The sequence below is a fragment of the Hypanus sabinus genome, assembly GCF_030144855.1.
Source record: "Hypanus sabinus isolate sHypSab1 chromosome 1 unlocalized genomic scaffold, sHypSab1.hap1 SUPER_1_unloc_11, whole genome shotgun sequence".
NCBI lineage: Eukaryota > Metazoa > Chordata > Chondrichthyes > Myliobatiformes > Dasyatidae > Hypanus > Hypanus sabinus.
The window spans coordinates 445,537-469,799 of record NW_026778905.1 but is presented as its reverse complement, the minus strand read 5'-3'; the positions used below and the strand labels follow the sequence as shown (position 1 = coordinate 469,799).

The window sequence follows — 24,263 nt, the reverse complement described above, 5'->3', positions numbered from 1 at the left end:
CTGTCTGGAGACTTGAAAGACGGTGACTGTTCCCTGGTTATCGACAATATCACTGAGGAAGATGAAGGGCCGTACTTCTTCAGGATTGAATTTGACAGGAGGAATCGTTACAACTATCTCCCTGTTACATGGCTCCGTGTTTCTGGTAGGTGTTCTGTGTGGTCACTCAACAGCAGACATTCAGCAGTCAGTGGGGAATAATATAAACTTGGCTTGGGTCCATATTCACATCGTCACAACTCCCGATTTTCAGGAAGCTTCCAATTCATTCCCAATGCAGCCTCTGTATTTTCAGCTTGTCGATTGTTACTATGTTATGAAAGCCAATCTATGTTACTAATCATATTGGAGTACAACTGACATGGACACGAGAGGCTCTCGGAGTTATGTGCAGTAACTTGCCAAATTAGTTGTCTCTGCATGTGGCAGTGTTCATCTTCCCACTGACCCTCCACTCCTTCTCCATCTTCATCCCAACCATCCACACATCCCTCCTTTCCATCATCCTTTGTGTTTTTATCCACCATCCAGGCCATGCCCTGGTCTCACTACTAACATCAGGCAGGAGGTACAGAAGCCTTGTGTCCCACATCACCCAGTTCAGGAACAGTTATTCCCCTTCAAACACCAGTCTCCTGGAATGGTGTGGATAACCTCAAACACCCCGACTCTGAGTTGATTCTGTGCCCTACAGGCTCACTTTCAAGGACTCTTCACAACTCACATTGACAGCACTGTTATTTTTGAATTTACAATTTGTCTTTTTGTTGTCAGTCTTTGTCTGCTTGTGTAGATTTTTGTAAATTTTGTTTGATTTCTTTTTTCCTGTAAATGCCTGAGAAAGTGAATCTCAAGGTAGTACAGTACGTGGTAACAACCTGTATATGTACTTTGCTAATAAATTTAATTTGATCTTTTTGAACTCATCTTCCCCATGTCCAAGTCCACTTGGCCCATGTCTCACTGTTTGGGGAAGGACGTACCCCACTGGATGTATCAGTAACTGTGTGACATTGAGGCTCTCAGTGGAGGACTCTGATTCCCATTTCCCCTCTCAACAGCTTTCAGAACACTCTACCCTCATTGTTCAGGGATCATCCTGTAAACACCTTTCCTATTGTGGGGCTGAGATTTCTATCTGAACTGATGCATCTTGTGATATTGAACTAAAAGGATCCATTTCTGTGTTAGATTTCACAGATAAACCCACAATATTCGCTGCAGAACTTGTTGAAGGAAAGTCTGTGAACATAAAATGCGTCTTCAACACCACGTGTAATGGAACTTCACCCACCTTAACCTGGGTCACCCCCACGGATATCCCACCATCAGTCTCAAGCAGTGTAACTCAGTGGCACAACACTCTGACATATACTTCTGTCCTGACCATGACACCAGCGCTCAAACACCACGGGCAAAGTCTCACCTGCAGAGTCAGATACCCATCTGTTTCATCGGAGCAGACCCTCACACTAACTGTGCAGTGTAAGTATGGAGAACAGTTATCATACAGGTACAGCAATACTCCACAGAGTACACAGAGATAGTCTGTAAATTTCAGTATGAGGATAATTAAATTACATATTTACTGACAAATTTTGCCCTTAATATCCGTGAAGAAGACCATAAGACATAGGAGCAGAATTAGGCCATTTGGTCCATCAAATCTGCTCCACTATTCAGTCATGGCTGATCCATTTTTCCCCTCTTCAGCCCCACTCCCCGGCCTCTTCCCCATAACCTTTGATGCCATGGCCAATCAAGAATCTATCAATTTGTGCTTTAAATAAACCCAATGACCTGGCTTCCACAGTGGCCTGTGGTAACAAATTCCTGAAACTCACCAACCTTTGGCTACAGAAATGTCTTTGCCTCATTGTTTTAAATGGACACCCCTCTATCCTGAGGCTGTGTCCTCTTGCCCTGGACTCCCCCACCATGGGAAACATCCTTTCCACATCCACTCTGTCTAGGGCTTTCAACATTCAAAAGATTTGAATGAGATCCCCCCCCCCTTCCTCATCCTTCTAAATTCCAGCAAGTACAGGCCCAGAGCCATCAAACATTCCCCATATGATAACCCTTTCATTCCCAGAATCATCCATCTGAACCTCATCTGAACCCACTCCAATGCCAGCACATCTTTTCTTAGATAAGGAGCCCAAAACTGTTCACAATGCTCAAGGTGAAGCCTCACCAGTGCCTTTTAAAACCTCAGCATCACATCCCTGCTCTTATATTCTAGACCCCTTGAAATGAATGTTAACATTGCATTTGCCTTCCTCACCACCCAATCAACCTGCAAGTTAACCTTTAGGGTGTTCTGCACAAGGACATCTCAGATGTTTTAAATATCTCCCCATTTAGAAAATAGTCTGCAGGTTTAGTTTTTTCTACCAAAGTGTATGTCCATGCACTTTGCAACATTGTATTTCATGTTCCACTTTCTTGCCCATCCTTCTGTAGCCTTCCTGTTTCCTCAACACTACCTGCCCCTCCAACAATATTCATTATCAAACTATTCAATATCCCTGCAACCTTGGAAACAAAGCCATCATCTAAATCACCTATACAGCATAAAGATAAGTGGTCCCAACACTGACCCTATGAGTCACTGCCAGTCAACCAGATCTGTTATTCCCACTCGCTGCCTCCTACTAATCAGCCAATGCTCTAATCATGGGCTTTAACTTAATAAGCAGCCTCATGTGTGGCAACTTTTCAAATTCCTTCTGAAAATCCAAATGTATAACAGCCACTGCTTCCCCTTTATCTGTCCTACATGTCATCTCCTCAAAGAATTCCAACAGGTTTGCGAGGCAAGGATTTCCCTTAAAGAAACCACACTGACTTTATCCTATCTTGTCCTGTGTCCCCAGTACTCCATAACCTCGTCCTTTAACAATTGACTCCAACATCTTCCCAACCACTGAGTCCAGGCTAACTGCTCTAAGATTTCCTTTCTGCTGCCTACCTTGTTTGCGATTTTCCAGTCCTCTGGAAGCGTCCCTTGATTCTGGCCTGGTCCTGGAGGACTGGAAGATTGCAAATATCACTCTACTCTTTATGGGAGGAAGGGAAAAGAAAGGATATTATAGACCAGTTAGCCTAACAGTGTTTGTGAAAGTGTTGGAGTCCATTATTAGGAATGAGGCTTCGAGGTCCTTGGAGCCTAATGATATAGTAAGTCAAAGTCAGCATGGTTTCTGTAAAGGGGAATCTTGCCTGACGGACCTGTTGGAATTCTTCGAGGAGATGACATGTAGGACAGATAAAGGATAGATAGATATAGGATAGATCTTGCCTGACAAATCTGAGTTCTTCGAGGAGATGACATGTAGGACAGATAAAGGATAGATAGATATAGGATAGATCTTGCCTGACAAATCTGAGTTCTTCGAGGAAGAGATAAGCAGAGTGGTCAAATGAGAGGCAGTGGATGTAATTTACTTGGATTTTCAGGAGATATTTGATAAGGTGCCACACATGTGGTTGCTTAACAAGATAAATGGCATTATAGGAAAGATACTGGCACAGAGAGCAGAATGGCTGTCAGGCAGGGGGCAGTGAGTGGGAATAAAAGGGGCCTTTTCTGCTTGGCTGCCGGTGACTCGTGGTGTTCCAGGGTCAGTATTGTGACAGCTGCTTTGCATGTTGTTCGTCCATGATTCGGATCATGGAATTGATGGATTTGTGGATGATACAAAGATAGGTGCAGATAGGTAGTGGTGAGGAAGCAAAGATATTGCAGCAGGACTTTTGGAAGAATGGGCAAAAATGTGGCAAATTGAATACAGTGATGGGAAATGTATGATAATGCATTTTGGTAAAAGGTACAACAGTGTGGACTATCATCTAAATGGAGAGGTTCAAATATCAGAGTTGAAGAGGACTTAGCCCTCCTCGTGCAAGACTCCAAGAAGGTGAATTTACAGGTTGAGTCTGTGGTAAAGAAGTCAAATGCAATGTTGGCATTTATTTCTAGGGGAATAAAATAAGAAAGCAAGGAGATAATGCTAAGCCTTTATAAGACACTAGTTAGGCCAAATGTTGAAATGACCGGAGAGGGTGGATGATCATAGTTGAGGATGATTCCTGTGGTGGGGGCATCCAGAACTAGAGAACAGAGCCTCAAAATTGAGGGAGGACTCTTTAGAAGAGAGGTAGCAGGAATGTTTTTAGCCAGAGTAGTAAACCTGGGAATGCTCTGCCACGAGCTGCGGTGGAGCCTAGGTCTGTGCATATATTTAAGGTGGAAGTTGATCATTTCCTGATCGGTCAGGCATCAAAGGATATAGTGAGAAGGCAGGTGTATGGAGGTGAGTGGGACCTGGGATCAACCATGATGGAATGGTGGAACAGACTCGATGGGCTGAATGGCTAAATTCTCCTCCTTTGCCTTATGGTCTTATGCCAAAGTCCAATGGTTCTTGAAAGATCATAACTAATGCCTCCACAATCTCTACTGTTACCTCTTTCAGAACCCGAGGGTGCAGATCATCCGGTCCGGGTGACTTGTGTAACTTCAGCTTTTTGAGCACCTTCTCCCTTGTAACAGTAACTGTATTCACTTCCCTTCCCTCACACCCGTCAACACCTGCCACACTACTTGTGTCTTCCACAGTGAATACTGATGCAAAATACTCATTTAGTTCATCTGCCATCTACTTGTCTCGTTATTATTTCTTCTGCCTCATTTTCTAATGGTCTTATATCAAAGTTCATCTCTATTTTTCTCTTTATATATTGAAAATGCTTTTTCTATCCCTTTGATATTGTTTGCTAGCTTGCTCTCATATTTCATATTTTCCCATATTGATTATTTTAGTTGCTTTCTGTAACTTTTTTTTACAAGCTACCAAAACCTATATCATCCTGCTAATTTTAGCTTTGTTGTATGCCCTCTCTTTAGCTTTTATATTAGGTTTGACCTTCTCAGCCATGATTGTACTATTTTGCCATTTGTGTATTTCTTTGTTTTTGGAATACACCGATCCTGCACCTTCCTCATTTTCCCAGAAACTCAAGCCATTGCTGCTCTGCTGTCAGGTGTGCCAGCATCTCCTTCCAATTTACTTTGGCCAACTCCTCTCTCATACCACTGTAATTTCCTTTACTGAAATACTGCTCTGTCAGACTTTACTTTCTTCTTATCAAATCTCAATCCTTTACTTTCAGCTTCCAAGTCGCCTAATTTACATAACACCCAATCCAGTATAGCTAATCTCCTTGTAAACTCAATGACAAACTGTTTTAAAAAGCCATCTTGTAGGCGTTCACATTCACTATCTTGGGATCTATCATGAACCTTATTTTCCCAATCTACCCGCTTGTAAAATCTCCCATGTCTATCATAACGTTTCCCTTTTGACACACCGTTTCTATTTCCCATTGTAATCTGTCATCCACATCCCAGCTACTGTTTGGAGGCCTGAATGCAACTGTCATCAGGGTCCTTTTACCCTTACAGTTTCTCTGCTCAACCCACAAGGATTCTCCATCTTCTGATCCAATGTCACATCTTTCTAATGATTTGATGCCATACTTTACCAGAAGAGTCACACCATCCCCTCCGCCTACCTTCCTATCCCACCAATACAATATGTAACCTTGGACATTCAGCTCCCAACTACAATCATCCATCAGCCACGATTCACTGATGGCCACACCATCATACCCGACAATCTGTAAAAGTGCAAAAAGATCATCCACCTTATTTTTTATACTCCATCCATTGAGATATCACACTTTGAGTACCGTATTTGTTACGTTTTTGACTCTGCATCCCTAATTCACTGATACTCACCCTGCTGGCTGCAGTTTTGTCCTCTCATCTGCCTGTCCTCCTTGGCGGTCTGACTGCATGCTGTCTTTGCTTTTTTGCCATCCGTCCTATCCAGGCTCCCTTCCCTCTGGTTCCCATACCCCTGCCAAATTAGTTTAAACCCTCTGCAACACTTATAACAAACCTGCCTGCAGGAATGTTATTCCCCCTCGGGTTTCCTTTGCCACAGGTCGTATCTCCCCCAGACCAATGATCCAAGAACCTGAAGCCCTGCCCCCTGCATCAACTTCTCAACCGTGCATCTAGCTGCCAAATCATCCTGCTTTTACCCTCACCGGCACGTGGCACAGGTCCATTCCGGAAATTAATACCCTGGATGGCCAGCTTCTCAGCTTTTTGCCTCACTCTCTAAATCCTCTCTTCAGGACCTCTTTGCTTTTCCTTCCTATGTCATTGGTACCAATATGTACCAAGATATCTGGCTGCTCTCCCTCCTCCAAAATTCTGTGGATGTGAACCGGGATGTCCCTGACCCTGGCACCTGGGAGGCAACAAAACATCCAGGTGTCCTGTTCACATCCACAGAATCTCCTGTCTGTTCCCCTGACTATTGATTCCCCAGTCACTACCGCTCCCCTCTACTCCCTCTTTCCCTTCTGCACCATGGACCCATTCTCAGTGCCAGTACACCTGCTCTCCATGTAATTCCTCTGGGAGGTCACCCCCCACAACAGTATCCAAAACGGTTTACTTATTATTGAGAGGAACGGCCACAGGGATGCTCTGCACTGACTGACTTTTCACATGTCCATGAATCCTGACAGTCACCCAACTACCCCATCCTCCTGCAACCTCGGGGTGACCAGTTCCCTGTAACTCTAATTGATGATCTCCTCACTCTCCCGTACAAGTCAAAGGTCATCCCCAGCTGCTCCTCCAGATCCCCAACATGGTCTTCATGCAGATGTAATTCCCTGGGAGACCGTGGGTCTCCCATAACTTCAACATCCAGCACGAAGACTGCACACCGGCCATTTAATCTACATTAATTACCCCTGACACAGCAAGAGAAAGGGGAAACTTAACAGAAACTTACCCAGAGCCAAAGCCTCTTCTGAGCTGAAGCCTCCTTTGAGCCAAAGCCTGTCACTCGCACTCTCAACAATGGCCCACTCTCAACAATGGCCGCTCCGCTTGGCCCTTCTCTACTTTTATTTACACCTCTCTGCGCTGCTCCTGGCGCTGATTGGGACGCCGGAATGATACAGAATGCCCGCTAACTCTCCTTTTAAATGAGCATCTCTGACCTGTCATAAACCTCCTCGCTGTGCGGGGCTCCCGCCGCGGACGGGGCCGCCGGCATTGACCGATGCTGAGGGCCGCTGGGCTCTGAACCTACCGGGCCATCTGAAATAATCTCAGTAGCGGCCGTCAGCATCGTCCTCCAGATACTGCAGCTTTACCAAAGCATCGCCCTTCTCCTCCCGACCATGGGGCAGAGCTTGTTCCCCACCAGCCCCCAGTGCTATCGCGCCGCTCACCAGCCCAGAGGACGCACGTTCAGCAGATGCCGCTGTGGCTGCGGGCTCCTGTACGGTAGGAGTATCCTCCAGCTCTGGGGAGACATACTCTGATCATCTGGGCTTATCCGGAGGGTAAATCCAGCCCTTTGTGTGACCCCTGGTCTCCCTCAGACCACAAATATGCAGAGGTACATCGACATCCATTTCGGATGTGTCCACAGCCTCCAGCACCACCTCCCCTTTCCCGACTGTAACTAGAACGCAGAGGCTAGGTTTTGCCCTTGCTTTCAACTTCAGGAGAGAGTTCTACAGTGTGACCCTGAGTATCTCCCCTCCCACTGTGCAAATCTTCCTCAGTATCGCCCCTCCCACAGTGTGATTCTTCCTTAATGTGACTCTTCCTCAGTATCACACCCCACCGTGCAAATCTTCCTCAGTATCAACCCCCAACTTGCAAATCTTCCTCAGTATCACCCCTCCCACAGTGTGATTCTTTCTTAATGTGACTCTTCCTCAGTATCACCCCCCCCCAACATGCAAATCTTCCTCAGTATCTCCCCTCCCACCCTGCAAATCTTCCTCAGTATCGCCCCTCCCATTGTGTAACTCCTCCTCAGTATCAAACCCCCACCCTGCAAATCTTGCTCAGTACACTCCTCCCACAGTGTGACCCTCCTCAGTATCGCCCCTTTCACCATGCAAATCTTCCTCAGTATTGCCCCTCCCACAGTGTGATTCTTCCTCAATGTGATCTTCCTCAGTATTAACCCCCCACCCTGCAAATCTTCCTCAGTATTGCCCCCCTACAGTGTGATTCTTCCTCAATATTGCCCCTCCCACTGTGTAACTCTTCCTCAGTATTGCCCCTCCCACAGTATTATACTTCCTCAGTTAACTCCTCCAACAGTGTAACTCTTCCTCAGTATTTCACCTCCTACAGTGTGACTTTTCCCCAGTATCGCCCCTCCCACAGTGTGAGACTCCATCAGTACTGCCCCTCCCACAGTGTGAGCCTCCATCAGTACTGTCCCTCCCACAGTGTGAGCCTCCATCAGTACTGCCCCTCCAACAGTGTGACCCTATCTCAGTATCGTCCCTGTGACAGAGCGGCGCTCCCTCTGTGTGACAACAATCCACTGATGATGCTCGGCACCGTATCTTTGCCCACATCACTCCCTCAGCATTGTCTCTCTGATACCACACTATCCCCTGTTTCTGCCCTTCAAGCTGGACAACGCTTCACAAGATCACAAGACAAAGGAGCAGAAGTAGGCCATTCTGCCCATCGAGTCTGCTCCGCCACTCCACCATGGGTTAAACTATTCTCCCATCTAGTTCCAATTTCCAGCTTTTCCCCCATATCCCTTGATACCCTGACTACTTAGATACCCATCAATTTCCTCCTTAAACACCCTAAATGATTGGGCCTCCACATCTGTATGTGGCAATGAATTCCAAAAATCCATGACCCTCTGGCTAAAAAAATTTCTCCTCATCTCTGTTTTAAATGGGTACCCTCTAATTCTAAGACTGTGGCCTCTTGTCCTGTACTCATCCACCAAGGGAAACCGCCTTTCCACATCTATTCTGTCCAACCCTTTCAACATTCAAATTGTTTCTATGAGATCCCTTCTCATTCTTCTATACTCTAACGAATATAGTCCAAGAGCCAACAAACGCTCCTCATATGTTATCCCCTGCATTCCAGGAATCATCCTCGTAAATCTTCTCTGAACTCTCTCCAACATCAGTACATCACCTCTAAGATGGGGGCCCAAAACTGCACACAGTATCCAACTGAGGTCTCACCAGTGCCCCATAGAGCCTCAACACTTCCTTACTCTTATACACTATTCCTCTTGAAATGAATGCCAACATAGCATTCACTTTCCTTACTGCGGATCCAACCTGGTGGTTAACATTTAGCCTATCCTGCATGAGGACCCCCAAGTCCCTTTGCACTTTTGATTTTTCTCCCCATCTAAATAATAATCTGCCCGATTATTTCTTCTTCCAAAACGTACAACTGTACATTTCTCAACATTGTTCTCATCTGCCATTTCTTTGCCAACTCTCCTAAACTGACCAAGTCTCTCTGCAACCTTTCCATTTCTTCAAAACTTCCTGCTCCTGCACCTATCTTGGTGTCATCTGCAAAACAGTTAATTCATTGTAACCTCCTGGGTCACCTCAGGCTCGCTCAGCTCGTTCTCGTCTCGGGGGAGCAGCCTTCGGCCCCATCAAACTGGGTAATCAGCTGGTGTGGATGCTGTGTGATGTCCCCGCCTCGCCCAAAAACAGACAGGACACCATATGCGATTAAATGAGTACAATTTATAAAGGTTACTATAACTAAGTGATTAATAACGATACAGTATATATGAAAAAAATAAAGAAAAGGCGCCAAACCTATCAAAGTCCAAACCACTTCGTGCACAACTGTTGGAGCTCAATTACTGAAGTCTTCCGGCCACCATTCGATCCCCTCAGAACTCCTCGACTCGCAGCTCTGGACCGTCCGAGTGGTCAACCAAGCACATCTAGCTTCATCCCCCCATCCTTGGAGTACCTCTTGGCCTCGGACCCCCGCTTGGGGTCCGATCCTCGCCCAGCTTACAGCATTGTGTCCTCTCTCTCAACCCCCTCACGCCGATCTGCCCAAAAGCCCGTCAACAAAAGCTTACAGAGTCAGAAGAAAGAACATTAATCCCCATTTGGTTTACTAAGGAATACAATTCTCGTTATCAGTCAATTTTAACCCAAACAAGCTTCCAGCACTCTCTCACAACAAAGAAACATTCCTGCTTTTAACAAAACAAAGAAACCCTTTCCCAACAAGCTTCCAGCACTCTCTCGCAAGAAAGAAGCATTCCTGCTAGTTAACAAAACAAAAAAAACCCCTTTTGATTACATACACAGTAACAAAGAAAAAAGAAGAAACCCCCTTTTCATCCGCAAACCAGTTAATCCATAATGTAAATCATCGATATACACTGTAAAAGGAAGCGGCCCCAACACCGACCCCTGCGGAACACCACTAGTAACCGGCAACCAACCAGAATAGGATCCCTTTGTTCCCACCCTTTGCTTTCTGCTTCTCAGCCAATACTCCAACCATTCCAATATCTTTCCTATAATTCCATGGGCTCTCATTTTATTAAGCAGCCTCTTATGCGGCACCTTATCGAAGGCCTTTTGAAAATCCAGATACACAACATCCACAGCCTCTCCCTTGTCAATCTTACTTGAGATTACCTCAAAAAATTCCAGTAGGTTGGTGAGGCAGGATCTTCCCTTCATGAAACCATGCTGGCTTGGGCCTATCTTGTCATGCACCTCGAGGTATTTCATAACCTCGTCCTTGAGGAATAACTCCAATAACTTTCCAACTACTGATGTCAGGCTAATAGGTCTGTAATTTTCTTTTTGCTGCCTCCCTCCTATCTTAAACAGCGGAACTACATTTGTGAACTTCCAATCCTCTGGAACCATGCCAGAGTCTATTGATCCCTGGAAGATCATTTCCAATGCCTCCACGATCTCCAAAGCCACCTCCTTCAGAACCCGTGGGTGCACCTCATCCAGTCCAGGGCCCAAGTACTTTCTCTCTAGTAACCTTGACTGTACCTAATTCTATTCCCTGACATCTGGCTATCAGGTATGTTGCTATTGTCCTCCACTGTGAAAACTGATGTAAAATACTCATTTAGTTCCTCTGCCATCTCTTTGTTACCCATTATAATTTCTCCGGCATCATTTTTAATCGGTCCCAAATCTACCTGTGTCACTCTTCCGCTTTTCATGTATTTTAAAAAATTTAGTATCCTTTTTTATGTTGATTGCCAACTTGCTTTCATAATTCATCTATTCTTTCCTAATGACTTTCTTAGTTTCCTTCTGTAAGTTTTTAAAAGTCATCCAGTCCTCAGTTTTCCCACTAATTTTTGATTTCTAGTACGCCATCTCTTTTGCTTTTATTTTAGCCTTAACCTCTCTCGTTAGCCACATTTGTGCCATTTTTCCATTCATGATTTTCTTTCTTTTTTGAATATATTTTTCCTGCACTTTCCTTATTTCTTGTAGGGATTTCATGCAATTCTGCTCTACCGTCCCTCCATCTAGCTTACTTTTCCAATCAACTTGGGCCAGTTCCTCTCTCATACCACTGTAATTGCCTTTGTTCCACTGAAATATCGATACACCTGATACCAGCTTCTCCTTTTCAAATTTGAAACTGAACTCAATGATACTATGATCACTACTTCCAAGGGTTCCATTACCTCTAGCTCCCCAATTGCCTCAGGTTCATTACACTGCACTCAATACAAAACAGCCGATCCACTGGTGGGCTTATGTACAAACTGCTCCAAAAAGCCATCCCGTAGGTATTCTACAAACTCCCTCCCCTGAGACCCAGTACCTTCCTGACTTTCCCAATCCACTTTCATATTAAAATCCCCCATATTTAACTTGACATTTTCCTTCTGACATGCTTTTTCTATTTCCAGCTGTTTGGAGGCCTGTATACAAATACTATTAGTGTCTTTTTGCCCTTGCCATTTATTAACTCCACCCATAAGGATTCTACCTTTTCTGATCCTATGTCCCTTCTTTCTAGTGATTTGATATTGTTGCTTACCATCAGGGCCACGCCACCCCCTTTACCTACTTTCCAATCTTTCCGACACACTGTGTATCCTTGGACATTTGGCTCCTAATCACATCCATCATTTAGCCTTGACTCGGTGATGCCCACAATGTCACACCTTTTAATATTAGGCTTTCAATATTCACTAAGTTTCAGTGAGATTCCCCTCATTCTTGTAAACTCCAGTGAGTATCGGCCCAGAGCCATCAAACACTCCTCAAACGCACAAACCCACAGAGACCTGCCTCCAACTCACTCCGTGATCTCTTGCTCCGCAGACGTCCCGACAGGCCCCGCTCACTTTTTAACACTGATTTATGATCTTTTATTGTTTTGAAACTGTTGCACTGTTAACCATCTGTTTGCCTTTAGACGCCCCACAGGATTTCTCAATCACTTCTACCAACAGTGTGAACAATTCCTGGGTGAATATGAAGGAAGGGATTCCTACATCGATCCTCTGCTCCGTCCAGAGTTTCCCAGTGTCTAATCTAACGTGGAGACATCTCGGTGTCACACTGAACACAACAAGTTCCAACAATGAACTGTGGCTGGTGTTTCCACAAGTGACACCCCAGCAGGCCGGAGACTATCAGTGTGTGGCAAAGAATAAACACGGGACAGCGGAGAGGGCAGTGACCCTCACTGTGGAATGTGAGTGTGTGGACATCGCCCAACAGTTCTCTCTAAATCTATTTATCTATTTATTGAGATACATGCTTCCAGGCCTTCGAGCCACACCACCCCACAATCCCCTAGCTTAATCCTAGCCTAATCATGGGACCATTTACACCAGCTCCACACATGTGTGATCACACAAGGAAATGTGATGCATACCCACATGTGATTACTACTGCAGAAGCGCACAGATATACAACACGTGCAAGTACACACTCTATTTATAGATGTGCCTCCAAGATGTGGACGTGTTATTAGACACAGATTTATGCTGACACGTTTCCCCTCACCTCTCTCTTTGTTCTCAGTTTCATTCACTCCCCCTGCATTAACCATTTCCCCATCGACCCTCAAATATTGCACACGCATCATTCCATCCCCTCCTCCAGCACACTCCCTTACTCCCCTCTCTCTCACTCCTCCCTCCGTCTCATTCCCTCAGTGAAGCCACAGCTATACAAGGCACACAAACACGTGATGACACACACATCAACATGTGACCATACATGATACACAACTTGTCCCAAACACGCATGTGCGGGAGAGACATACATATTAGTTTGTTTATTATCATGGCCCATCACGGGTTATCAATGCCGTGAAAACGAGCTTCTCACAGAAACTGCAGAGTTTCAATACAGACACGGTGAACATGAATTAACATAATCTCAGATTAACATACATTTAATCAACAAAATAAATAAAACAATGTGGGTGGGTTCAAGAACCTGTGACCGTGGAAATAAGTTGTTGTCAGACCACGTATAGATGTTAAAAAGGCACAGAAACATGGATTTACATTTCAATGTAAGTGTGCCCTGACGTGGTTCAAACATACATGTTTGTAGACATGAACACACAAACACAGTCCCACACTTTTACCTGGAGAGAGAGAATTGTATACACACACACACACACACCTTGGCCCTTACCGTGGGACAGGTTGATCCCACCTGCGTTGCCTGCTCTCGCTCTGTCTGATCTTCTGGGTTCAGTTCAGATGTTCATGGAATATCAAGTGCCACAAACACCAGACACGGAACCCTGGTGAGTTGCTCTGCCCTCTCTAGAGACCTTCAGCACTTCCCCATGTAACCCATCACTCCCCACTTTACCTAACACAGGGGTGAGCAAGGCTGACCAACAGGAAGAATGAACTGACACTGATATCCCACAGACCCAACCTCCCTCACACCACCCACATCTCCGGTGTCCCACATCTACTCCGAAATGGCCGAGGTTATGATGAGCCATTGTTTGAAGCTTCCAACAGAGTGAAGAAGTTGTGAGGATTAGGAAAGATCCTCCTGGTTGTCCATAGGCCCAGCATCACAGTTCATGGGTCCTTTTAATTTGCCAGTTCTTAAATTAAAATATCTTAAGTTGGTATTGTTGTGAATAGAGAATAAGGTTGCCAAAAGATTAGGTGGGACACAGATCAGATGCAGATTGGGGCAGAGAAGTGGCAGATGCAGATTAATTGCAGCACGTGTGCATTGTTTCAGTTTGGAAGATCAGGTGTAAAGGGACAGGAACAGTTAATGGCAGGACCCTTAACAAGGTCTATGATCAGAAAAATTTGGAGATGTGTGTTCATAGCTCCCAACAGTTTGATAGGGTGAGAAAGAAGGTGTAAGGCATGTTTTCCTTTATGAGTTCCAGAGTTATGAAGTTACGTTAGAGCTGAAGTAAGTTTTGGTTAGACCCCATGTGAAGTATTGCATTCAGTTCTGTTCACCGCATTATAGGAACGGTGTAGAGGCTTTGGAGAGGGTGAAGAAGAGGATGCTGTCTGGATGACAGAGCAGGTGAGATAAGGAAAGGTTGGACATACAAATTGTTTTCTCCAGAGACTGGGTAGAGATATCAGGGCAAAAATAGACGGTCGGTATCTTTTACCTGGGGTTGTAATGTTCAGTATTGGAGGCCATGCATCAAAGGTGAGAAGACGTAAATGAAAAGAAGATTCACAGGACAAGTTTCCTTTCTATACAACGAGCTGAGGGAGCCTGCAATGTTCTGTCAGGAGTGGTGGTGAAGTTAGAGGTGTTTCAAAGGCACGAAGATGGGCATAGGAATGTGCAGGGAATGGAGGGAAATGGAGATGTTGTAGACAGAATAGGTTAGCTTAGTTAGGGATTTTGTTTCTAGAATAATGAGCTCACCATAACATCATGAGCCGCAGGGGCTGTTCCTGAGCTGTACTTCTCCACATTCTGTGTACATTGGAATACATTGCAAAGGTGGAATGGAATTGATTGTAGAAATCATTCAGGTGGTCGACACGTGGAATCCTGTTGTACACCATGTGTTCTCATAATTAACTCTTTATTTGTCTGTATTAGATGCCCCACAGAATCTCTCAATCACTTCTACCAACAACGTGAACAATTCCTGGGTGAATATGAAGGAAGGGATTCCTACATCGATCCTCTGCTCCGTCCAGAGTTTCCCAGTGTCTAATCTAAAATGGAGACATCTCGGTGTCACACTGAACACAACAAGTTCCAGCAATGAACTGTGGCTGGAGTTTCCTCAGGTGACCCCCCAGCAGGCTGGAGTCTATCAGTGTGTGGCGGAGAATGAACACGGTACAGCGGAGAGGGCCATCACCCTCACTGTGGAGTGTAAGTGGATGCATTGCTACTTCTCTAAGTACAAATGCAAAGTCAGTGGACTATTTATCATTCGATACACAATACACACTCAGTGGCCACTTTATTAAGTACCTGTACACCTCCTCGTTAATGCAAATATCAAATCAGTGAATCATGTGTCAGCAATTCAATGCATAAAAACATGTAGACCTGGTTAAGAGATTCTGTTGTTGTTCAGAACAAATATTGGAATGGCGAACGAATATGACTAAAGGAGAATAAGTACTCCTGTTTGAGTACTGTTTGGGGGCGAGGGGACAGCCTACCTGGGGGAAGCAGCAATGGCTGTGTCTCTGGCACAGAACCTGGCCCTGTGTCTCAGAAAGGTAGGAAATGGAAGAGGAAGGGAATAGTGATAGGGGACTCTATAGTTAGGGTGTCAGACAGGCGATTCTATGGATGCAGGAAAGAAACTCAGATGGTAGTTTACCTCCCAGATGCCAGGGTCCAGGATGTTTCAGATCACGTCCAAGGTATCCTGCAGTGGGAGGGAGAACAGTCAGAGGTTGTTGTACATATTGGTACCAATGACATAGGTAGAAAAGGGGAAGAGATCCTGAAAAAAGGCTACAGGGAGTTAGGAAGGAAGTTGAGAAACAGGACTGCAAAGGTAGTAGTCTCGGGATTATTGCCTGTGCCACACAACAGTGAGAATAGGAATAGGATGAGGTGGAGGATAAATATGTGGCTGAGGGATTGGAGCAGAGGGCAGCGATTCTGATTTCTGAATCATTGGGGCCATTTTTGGGGCAGGTGTGACCTGTACAAAAAAAGACGGGTTGCACTTGAACCCCAGGGGTCCAATACCCTGGTGGGGAGGTTTGCTAAGGCTACTGGTGAGAGTTTAAACTGGAATTGTTGGGGGTTGGGTAGCAAACTGAAGAGACTGGGGAAGAGGAGGATAGCTCACAAATAGAGAAAGCTTGTAGACAGTGCGAGAGGGAGGATAGGCAGGTGATAGAGAAGGGACGTGCTCTGACCGAAGGCTTGAGGTGTGTCTATTTTAATGCAAGGAGTGTTGTGAACAAAGTGCATGAGCTTAGACCGTCGAGACACGATGTCGTGGCCATTACAGAGACTTGGATGGCTCAGGAACAGAATTGGTTACTTCAAGTGCCTGGTTTTAGATGTTTCAGAAAGGACAGGAAGAGAAGCAAGAGAGGTGGGGAGTGGCACTGTTGATCAGAGTTAGTGTCACAGCTGCAGAAAAGGTGGACACCATGGAGGGAGTGTCTACGGAGTCTCTGTGGGTGGAGGTTAGGAACAGGAAGGGGTCAATAACTTTACTGGGTGTTTTTTATAGACCACAAAATAGTAACAGGGATATTGAGGAGCAGATAGGGAAAGAGATCCTGGAAAGGTGTAACAATAACAGAGTTGCCATGATGGGAGATTTTTATTTCCCAAATGTTGATTGGCATCTGTCTAGAGCGAAGAGTTTAGATGGAGTGGATTTTGTTAGATGTGTTCAGGAGGGTTTCTTGACACAGCATGTAGATAAGTGTACAAGAGGAGAGGCTGTACTTGATTTGTTATTGGGAAATGAACCTGGTCAGGTGTCAGATCTCTCAGTGGGAGAGCATTTTGGAGATAGTGATCACAATTCTATCTCCTTTACAATAACATTGGAGAGAGATAGGAATAGACAAGTCAGCAAAGCGTTTAATTGGAGTAAGGGGAATTATGAGGCTATCAGGCAGAAAATTGGTGGCTTAAATTGGAAACAGATGTTCTCAAGGAAAGGTACAGAAGAAATGTGGCAAATATTCAGGGGATATTTGTGTAGAGTTCTGTATAGGTACATTTCAATGAGACAGGGAAGTAATGGTAGGGTACAGGAACTGTGGTATAAAAAGGCTGTAATAAATCTGGTCAAGAAGAAAAGTAAAGCTTACAAAAGGTTCACAGAGCTTGGTAATGTTAGAGATCTAGAAGATTATAAGGCTACTAGGAAGGAGCTTAAGAAGGAAATTAGGAGAGCCAGAAGGGGCCTTGAGAAGGCCTTGGTGGGTGGGATTAAGGAAAACCCCAAGGCATTCTACAAGTATGTGAAGAGCAAGAGGATAAGATGTGAAAGAATAGGACCTGTCAAGTGTGAAAGTGTGTATGGAACCAGAGGAAATACCAGAGATACTTAATGAATACTTTACTTCAGTATTCACTATGGAAAAGGATCTTAGTGATTGTAGTGATGACTTTCAGCTGACTGAAAAGCTTGAGCATGTAGATATTAAGAAATGACATGGATGAGAATGTGGAGGGATGGTTTAGTAAATTTGCTGTTAACACAAAGGTTGGGAATGTTGTGGATCGTGTGGAGGGCTGTCAGAGTTTACAGCGGGATTGATTGTATGCAGAACTGGGCTGAGAAGTGGCAGATGGAGTTCAACCCAGATAAGTGTGGTGGTTCATTTTGGCAGGTCAAATGTAATGGCAGAAGATAGTATTAATGGTAAGAGTCTTGGCAGTGTGGAGGATCAGAGGGATCTTGGGGTCCGAGTCCATAGGACACTCAAAGCAGCTGTTGACTCTGTGGTTAAGAAGGCGTATGGTGTATTGGCCTTCGTCAATTGTGGAATTGAATTTAAGAGCCAAGAGGTAATGTTGCAGCTATATAGGACCCTGGTCAGACCCCACTTAGAGTACTGTGCTCAATTCTGGTCGCCTCACTACAGGAAGAACGTGGAAGCCATAGAAAGGGTGCAGAGGAGATTTACAAGGAGGTTGCCTGGATTGGGGAGCATGCCTTACGAGAATAGTTTGAGTGAACTCAGCCTTTTCTCCTTGGAGTGAAGGAGGATGAGAGGTGCCCTAATCGAGGTGTACAAGATGATACCAGGCATTGATTGTGAGGATAGTTGGAGACTTTTTCCCAGGGCTGAAATGGTTGCCACAAGATGACACAGGTTTAAGTTGCTGGGGAGTTGGTACAGAGGAGATGTCAGGGGTAAGTTTTTTAGTCAGAGAGTGGTAAGTGTGTGGAATGGGCTGCCGGCAACGGTGGTGGAGGAGGATATGATAGGGTCTTTTAAGAGGCTTTTAGATAGGTACATGGAGCTTAGAAAAATAGAGGGCTATAGGTAAGCCAAGTAATTTCTAAGGTAGGGACGTGTTCGGCTCAACCTTGTGGGCTGAAGGATCTGTGTTGTGCTGAAGCTTTTCTATGTTTTTATGTTTTAAAGTGACTTTAACCATGGAATTATTGTTGGTGCTGGGCAAGGTGGTTTGAGTACGAAATTCAAAGTAAGATTTATTATCAGAGTGGATACATGTCACCACATACAACCCTGAGATTCCTTCTCTGCAGGCAGACTTAAGAAATCTGTAGAGCAGTAACTGTAAATTGTAAAGATCAGGAACTGTTAACTGTAAACAAACCGTGCAAATGCAGATATAAATCAATCTTCATAAATAACGAGCATGAAATAGCGATATACAGAGTACTTAAATGGGTATAACTATCCACTTCTGTTCAAGAGCCTGATGTTTGCAGAAAGTGCTGATTGTGTGGAGTTTACACGCACAATAGTCTTTAGAGTTTACAGAGGATGGTGTGAAAAACAAACACAATAAAACCCAGTGAGTGGCAGTTTTGTGGGCAAAAGCAGTTTGTTAATGGGAAAGGTCAGAGGAGAAAAGCCAGACTGGTTCTATGTGACAGGAAGGCGACAGTAACTCAATCAATCACACGTTACAGCAGTGATATGCAGAAGAGCATCTCTGAATGTGGAGGAGGGGGATCCAACGCATCAAAATGGAGACAGCCTCAGTTTACAGAGAATGGAAAGAGGTGTCCCACAGAGGAGAGCTGATGCTGCAGAATAACACTGGACCATTACAATATATCAGTGCTACCAACATCTCCTGCCTGTTTCTTCCCAGATAAGCCTGAGATTTCTCGGGACTCAGGATGCACTCGGACCCCCGAGGTCATCACATGTGTGTGTGCGGCCAGATCAAACCCACCCGGAGAGCTCACCTGGCACCTCCCCCTCGCCAACCTCAGCGGGAACCAGACGCACGGTCGTTTCCAGACGTGGCAGGTGGCAGACGGGCAGCTGGTGACTGGCTCGCTGACCTTGGGTGTGGGCGAGGGAGAGGGGGATGTGACCGCCCTCTGTACTGTCCGAAACCAACATGGAGAGGTCATGTTTGCGGTGTCCCTGTGGATGAAAGGTGAGGATATCTCTGAGGAATATTCTCCATTCAACAGAGTGCAGCCTTACCCTCAGCAATTCCCTCTGTCCTCCACTGGATCTCCATCTGAGCAAAGTCTGCCGTGCTCCCAGCTGGATGGGGAAGATCACATGGTCAGAGGGAGTTCATCCCAGTGTCCCTGTGGCAATAATGGTCTCTGTCGCATTGCTGGTTGGGGGATCTTGCTGTGTACAGACTGGCTGCCCTGATACCCTTGGGACCAGATGACAACCATACACCAAGCTGAGGAACACATTGAGATGGTGAAATGTGCCGGTGAGATGGGAATCGCATTCTCCACTCTCCTTCAGGACCCCACTGCCTTGATCCAAGGATTTAGCCATTTCCCTCAATGTGCTGAGGACAAAGCCCAAGTAAAATTGGGAAGGAACACATGGATCTCTCTCTCCGACAAAATGTTGGCAATGAAAAGCCGAATGTCCTGGACATTACTTTAGAATCAGAATCAGAATCAGGTCCAATATCACCGGCACACGTTGTCAAATACGTTGTTCTGCAGCAAGACTACATGGCAATATACAATACAATATCTATAAATTACAATAAGAAGTATATATATACAGTGCCTGTAAAATGTATTCACCCGTCTTGGAAGTTTTCATATTTTATTGTTTTACAATATTGAATCACAGTGGATTTAATTTCACTTTTTTGACATTGATCAACAAAAAAGGCTCTTTCGTGTCAAAGTGAAAATGGATCTCTACAAAGTGATCTAAATTAATTACAAATATTAAACACAAAATAATTGATTGCATAAGTACTCACCCTCTTCAAATCAGTATTTAGTAGATGCACCTTTGGCAGCAATAACAGCCTTGAGTCTGTGTGGAAAGGTTTCTTTCAGCTTTACACAACTGGACACAGCAATTCTTTGCTATTCTACTTTACAAAACATCTCAAGCTCTGTCAGATTTCTTGGGATGGTGACTGAACATCCCTTTTCTAGACCAGCCAAAATCTCTCAAGTGGCTTGAGGTCTGGACTCTGACTTGGCAACTCCCGGAAATTACATTTGTTATTTTTAAGCCATTGTGTAGCTTTGGCTTTATGCTTGGGGTCATTGTCTTGCTGGAAAACAAATTTTCTTCCAAGTGTTAGTTCACCTCCCGCTTCCCTTTCTTCCATGGTCTATTTCAGAGTTCCCCTTCTCCAGCCCTTTATCTTTTTCACCAATCAAATTCACAGCTCTCTCCCACCTCTTCTTCCTCTGCGGGTTTCACCTTCCACACACCTCAGTATTTGCTCTCCCACAATGGGCCATTCCTTCAGTTCTGCCCCAAAAATAGCCCCACAACCGATGCAGACCTCCCTCAGATATGTTGATGCCCACCTTGCTGTGAAGATGGATTGAACTAATTAGTGGTTGAGGGATAATTGTTAACTCCATCTGTGTTGGGGCAAACATCCAACATCCTGCTTTACAAACACATTCTGTGGGGTATCTGAGATGACTTGGTGGAATCGAGCCTTTCACAATCCTTTCTCACCCCATCAAAGTTCCTGTAGCCATCAGTGACCATCACAGTAATCACATCCTGTTTGCCACCCAGTACCTGAGGAATGAGTACTGACGACAGCGTGCCTGAGATTGATATCGATAATTCTCTTTGTTCTTTGTGTCTCAGCTGAGGGAGAGTCATGCAAGATTCCAATCATCTCATTAGCTGTGAGAGGAGTTCTCGTTCTTCTTGCATCAGTGGCTGTGATTTGGTTAGTTAAATCCTACTGGAAAACTGACAAGTGAGTATTGGGAAACCTCCCAAAAGTTTCTGAAACCTCCTTCGGAACATGTAATTCTCCTTTTCTCTGTAACGCCCTCTGGTCCCAACACACCTCTCCCATCTCTGTTATCTCCTCCAGTCCCTGCACTCCTCCCCGTCTAAGTCATCCCCTCCACAGCTACACCCCCTCACCTGGACCCCAGCCTCTCTCATTGCACCATGTCCCAGTTAAATGTTGTCCTCAAATCTGTCCCTAGTCCAACAGACAATGCAGAACGGCCTGGCCAAAGGATTTGTATGAAATGGTCTCGTACAGCAGTAGGAAATGAGATGAAAGAACCAGTGTAAACTCCACAATAATCCAGGAAAGAACTGTCTCCTTGAAAACAGACAGCTGCTCCTGATGTTCAGTATTCCCTCAGCACTGACGGTGTGGCACTCCCTCTGTGCTGCCCCCTGAACAGTGCGGCCCCTCTGATAGAGCAGTGCACCGTCAGTCCTGCCCTGGCCAATCTAAATACATTTCCTGCACAAGGGTACGGGTGCGTGTGAATCCAGAAAGCCGGCTCTGAGCGAGGGAAGCAAACACCCCACTGAGCCCCACATCGACGACACCCAATTCGACCCCACACCTGAATCAATAACCAACGGCCTCAGGTGCAGAGGGAATACTCTATGTGGCAGTGCTCTGGCCTGCTGGGCTCAGTGTGCTCCCACCAGTGATGGTGTCCCTTCACTCAATGCCGGACTGAGCGATGAGGGGGTCCGAGTGAGGAGAGAAAGGGGGAGTGATTCAAGGAGGAGGGATTTGGGGTCTAAAGGTGTCTGTCATCATGTGGTGGGGAGAGGATAGTGATCCAAGTGGGGAGGGGATGTCAGAGGAGGGAAGAGTTGTCAGAGTGGGTATGGAGTGTCGGAATATGATGGGAGAGGGAAAGAGAGGTAGGAATGTAAGAATGGGGAGAAGGGAATAGGGGTCTGAGTGGTGGGGGAAGAAGGGGTTACAAGTAGAGAGGGAGGTGTGAAGAGAGAGTGAAGGGTCTGTGCATAGGGAGTGGTGTGTTGTTGGAGTGGGGAAGGAGAGGGAGAAAGTAACACAGAAGGAAGTAGAGAGGGGGGATCGGGGAGTGGAGAGGGTGTGAGGGGAAGTGAGGAGAGTGTAGTGGTGCAAAGAATCCTTTCTACTCTGACCAGTGGTCGTATGTCTCCCATTTCACAGTGCGGCGCTCTCCGTGATGTCAGAACAACAATCTTACAGCCTCAGCAAGTCCAAGGAACTGACTGTGAACTTCAGGAAGGGGAAGTCAGGAGAACACACTCCAGTACTCATCCTGGGGTCAGCGGTGGAAAGGCTGAGCAGCTTCAAGTTCCTGGGCATCAACATCTCAGAGGATCTGTTCTGGATCCAACACATTGAATCAATCACGAAGGAGGCACGCCACTGGCTGTATTTCATTAGGAGTTTGAGGATGTTACTCTGTGCAGGTACCCAGTCTCCGACCTGCTCCTGTATCTGAAGGTTTATGCGGATGGTCCCCTTGAGTTTCTGGACACTGGGGATCCCCAGGATGTTGATGGTGGGGGGACAGCATCAGGATTGTCATTGAATGTGGGGCCATCGCTGAGGTAAGGGGTAGCAGATCAGACTCTCTCTGGTTGTAGGTGGTCATTTCCTGGAATCACGTTGGACAAATGCCACTTGTCACCTGACAGTTTTGGGGAACACTGGGTGCCATCCCTGTCCCGAATGGGGTTGAATATCTAGGATGCTTGGAGCTCAACTCATCTCTCTATAGACTGATGGGGTGAGTTCTAATCCACCTTCAGATTCTCCTGAATGGGCCTTTTGTACAAAGAACAGATCTCCGAATGTTCCTCGCCATGGCCCTTCACTTTATTGTCTGCTTGCACTGCACTTTCTCAGCAGCTGTAGCATTTATTCTGCATTCTGTAATTGTTTTTTCTTTAATACTACCTTGATGTTCTGATGTATGGAATGATCTGAATGGCTGGCATGTAAACGAAGCTTTTCACTGTATCCTTGTACAATAATAAACCAGATACCAATTACAATCACAGGGCCATCGTGAAATTAGTAACCAGAACTTCTGTGCTCTCCTTCACATCACTGACATAAACTGTAAAAAATAACATTTATTATTCACTCAGAGGAAGTGAGCTTCACAGGCTGAAATGGCGTTTAATCCCCCATCCCTGGGAGGAGGTGACTTTGTGGTTGTGGTGACGAGGGTAGTGAATGCCACTTCACCCTGGGAGTTTGGTCCTTTGTCTGTGTTTGGATCCCAGCTGTGGTGACTTTAGTGGAACAGCTTCTGTGAGCAGGTTGTTGCCGAGCAACTGGCCGGGTTAGACGTGTCCTGTTCAGTGTGGATAGGATCTACTCAGTCAGTTTGTTGGATAGTTGCCAGTGACGTAGCTGCCCTGGAACAGTCTGGCTAAGGAGGTGGCAGGCTCTGGGTCACAGGGCATCAGCACCACTGCCAGAATGTCATCAGGAACCATGGTCCTTCCTGTACCCAGTGTCATCTCTTGTTGATATTGTGGAGTCAACTAAACTGGCAGAAGATGGGTGTCCATCGCGCTGGGGACCACTGCAGGGGGTGAAGTAGATCACCTGCTGGGACGGGTGTCCATCGTGCTGGGGACCACTGCAGGAGGGTGAAGTAGATCACCTGCTGGGACGGGTGTCCATCGTGCTGGGGACCACTGCAGGAGGGTGAAGTAGATCACCTGCTGGGACGGGTGTCCATCGTGCTGGGGACCACTGCAGGGGGTGAAGTAGATCACCTGCTGGGATGGGTGTCCATCGTGCTGGGGACCACTGCAGGAGGGTGAAGTAGATCACCTGCTGGGACGGGTGTTCATCGTGCTGGGGACCACTGCAGGGGGGTGAAGTAGATCACCTGCTGGGATGGGTGTCCATCGTGCTGGGGACCACTGCAGGAGGGTGAAGTGGATCACCTGCTGGGACGGGTGTCCATCGTGCTGGGGACCACTGCAGGGGGTGAA

General features: G+C 45.8%; 1 protein-coding gene across 1 annotated transcript; it reads left to right on the top strand.

Annotated features, from left to right (window-relative positions):
- Window positions 1–1,189: 1,189 nt before the first annotated feature.
- On the top strand, window positions 1,190–23,916 carry LOC132385375 (myelin-associated glycoprotein-like). Its single transcript, XM_059957410.1, has 7 exons — window positions 1,190–1,485; window positions 12,329–12,610; window positions 14,980–15,261; window positions 19,174–19,467; window positions 21,138–21,252; window positions 22,719–22,859; window positions 23,817–23,916. The coding sequence occupies exons 1-7, from the start codon at window positions 1,389–1,391 to the stop codon at window positions 23,914–23,916; spliced, it is 1,311 nt and encodes a 436-aa protein (XP_059813393.1). The 5' UTR covers window positions 1,190–1,388.
- The last annotated feature ends 347 nt before the right edge of the window (window positions 23,917–24,263 follow it).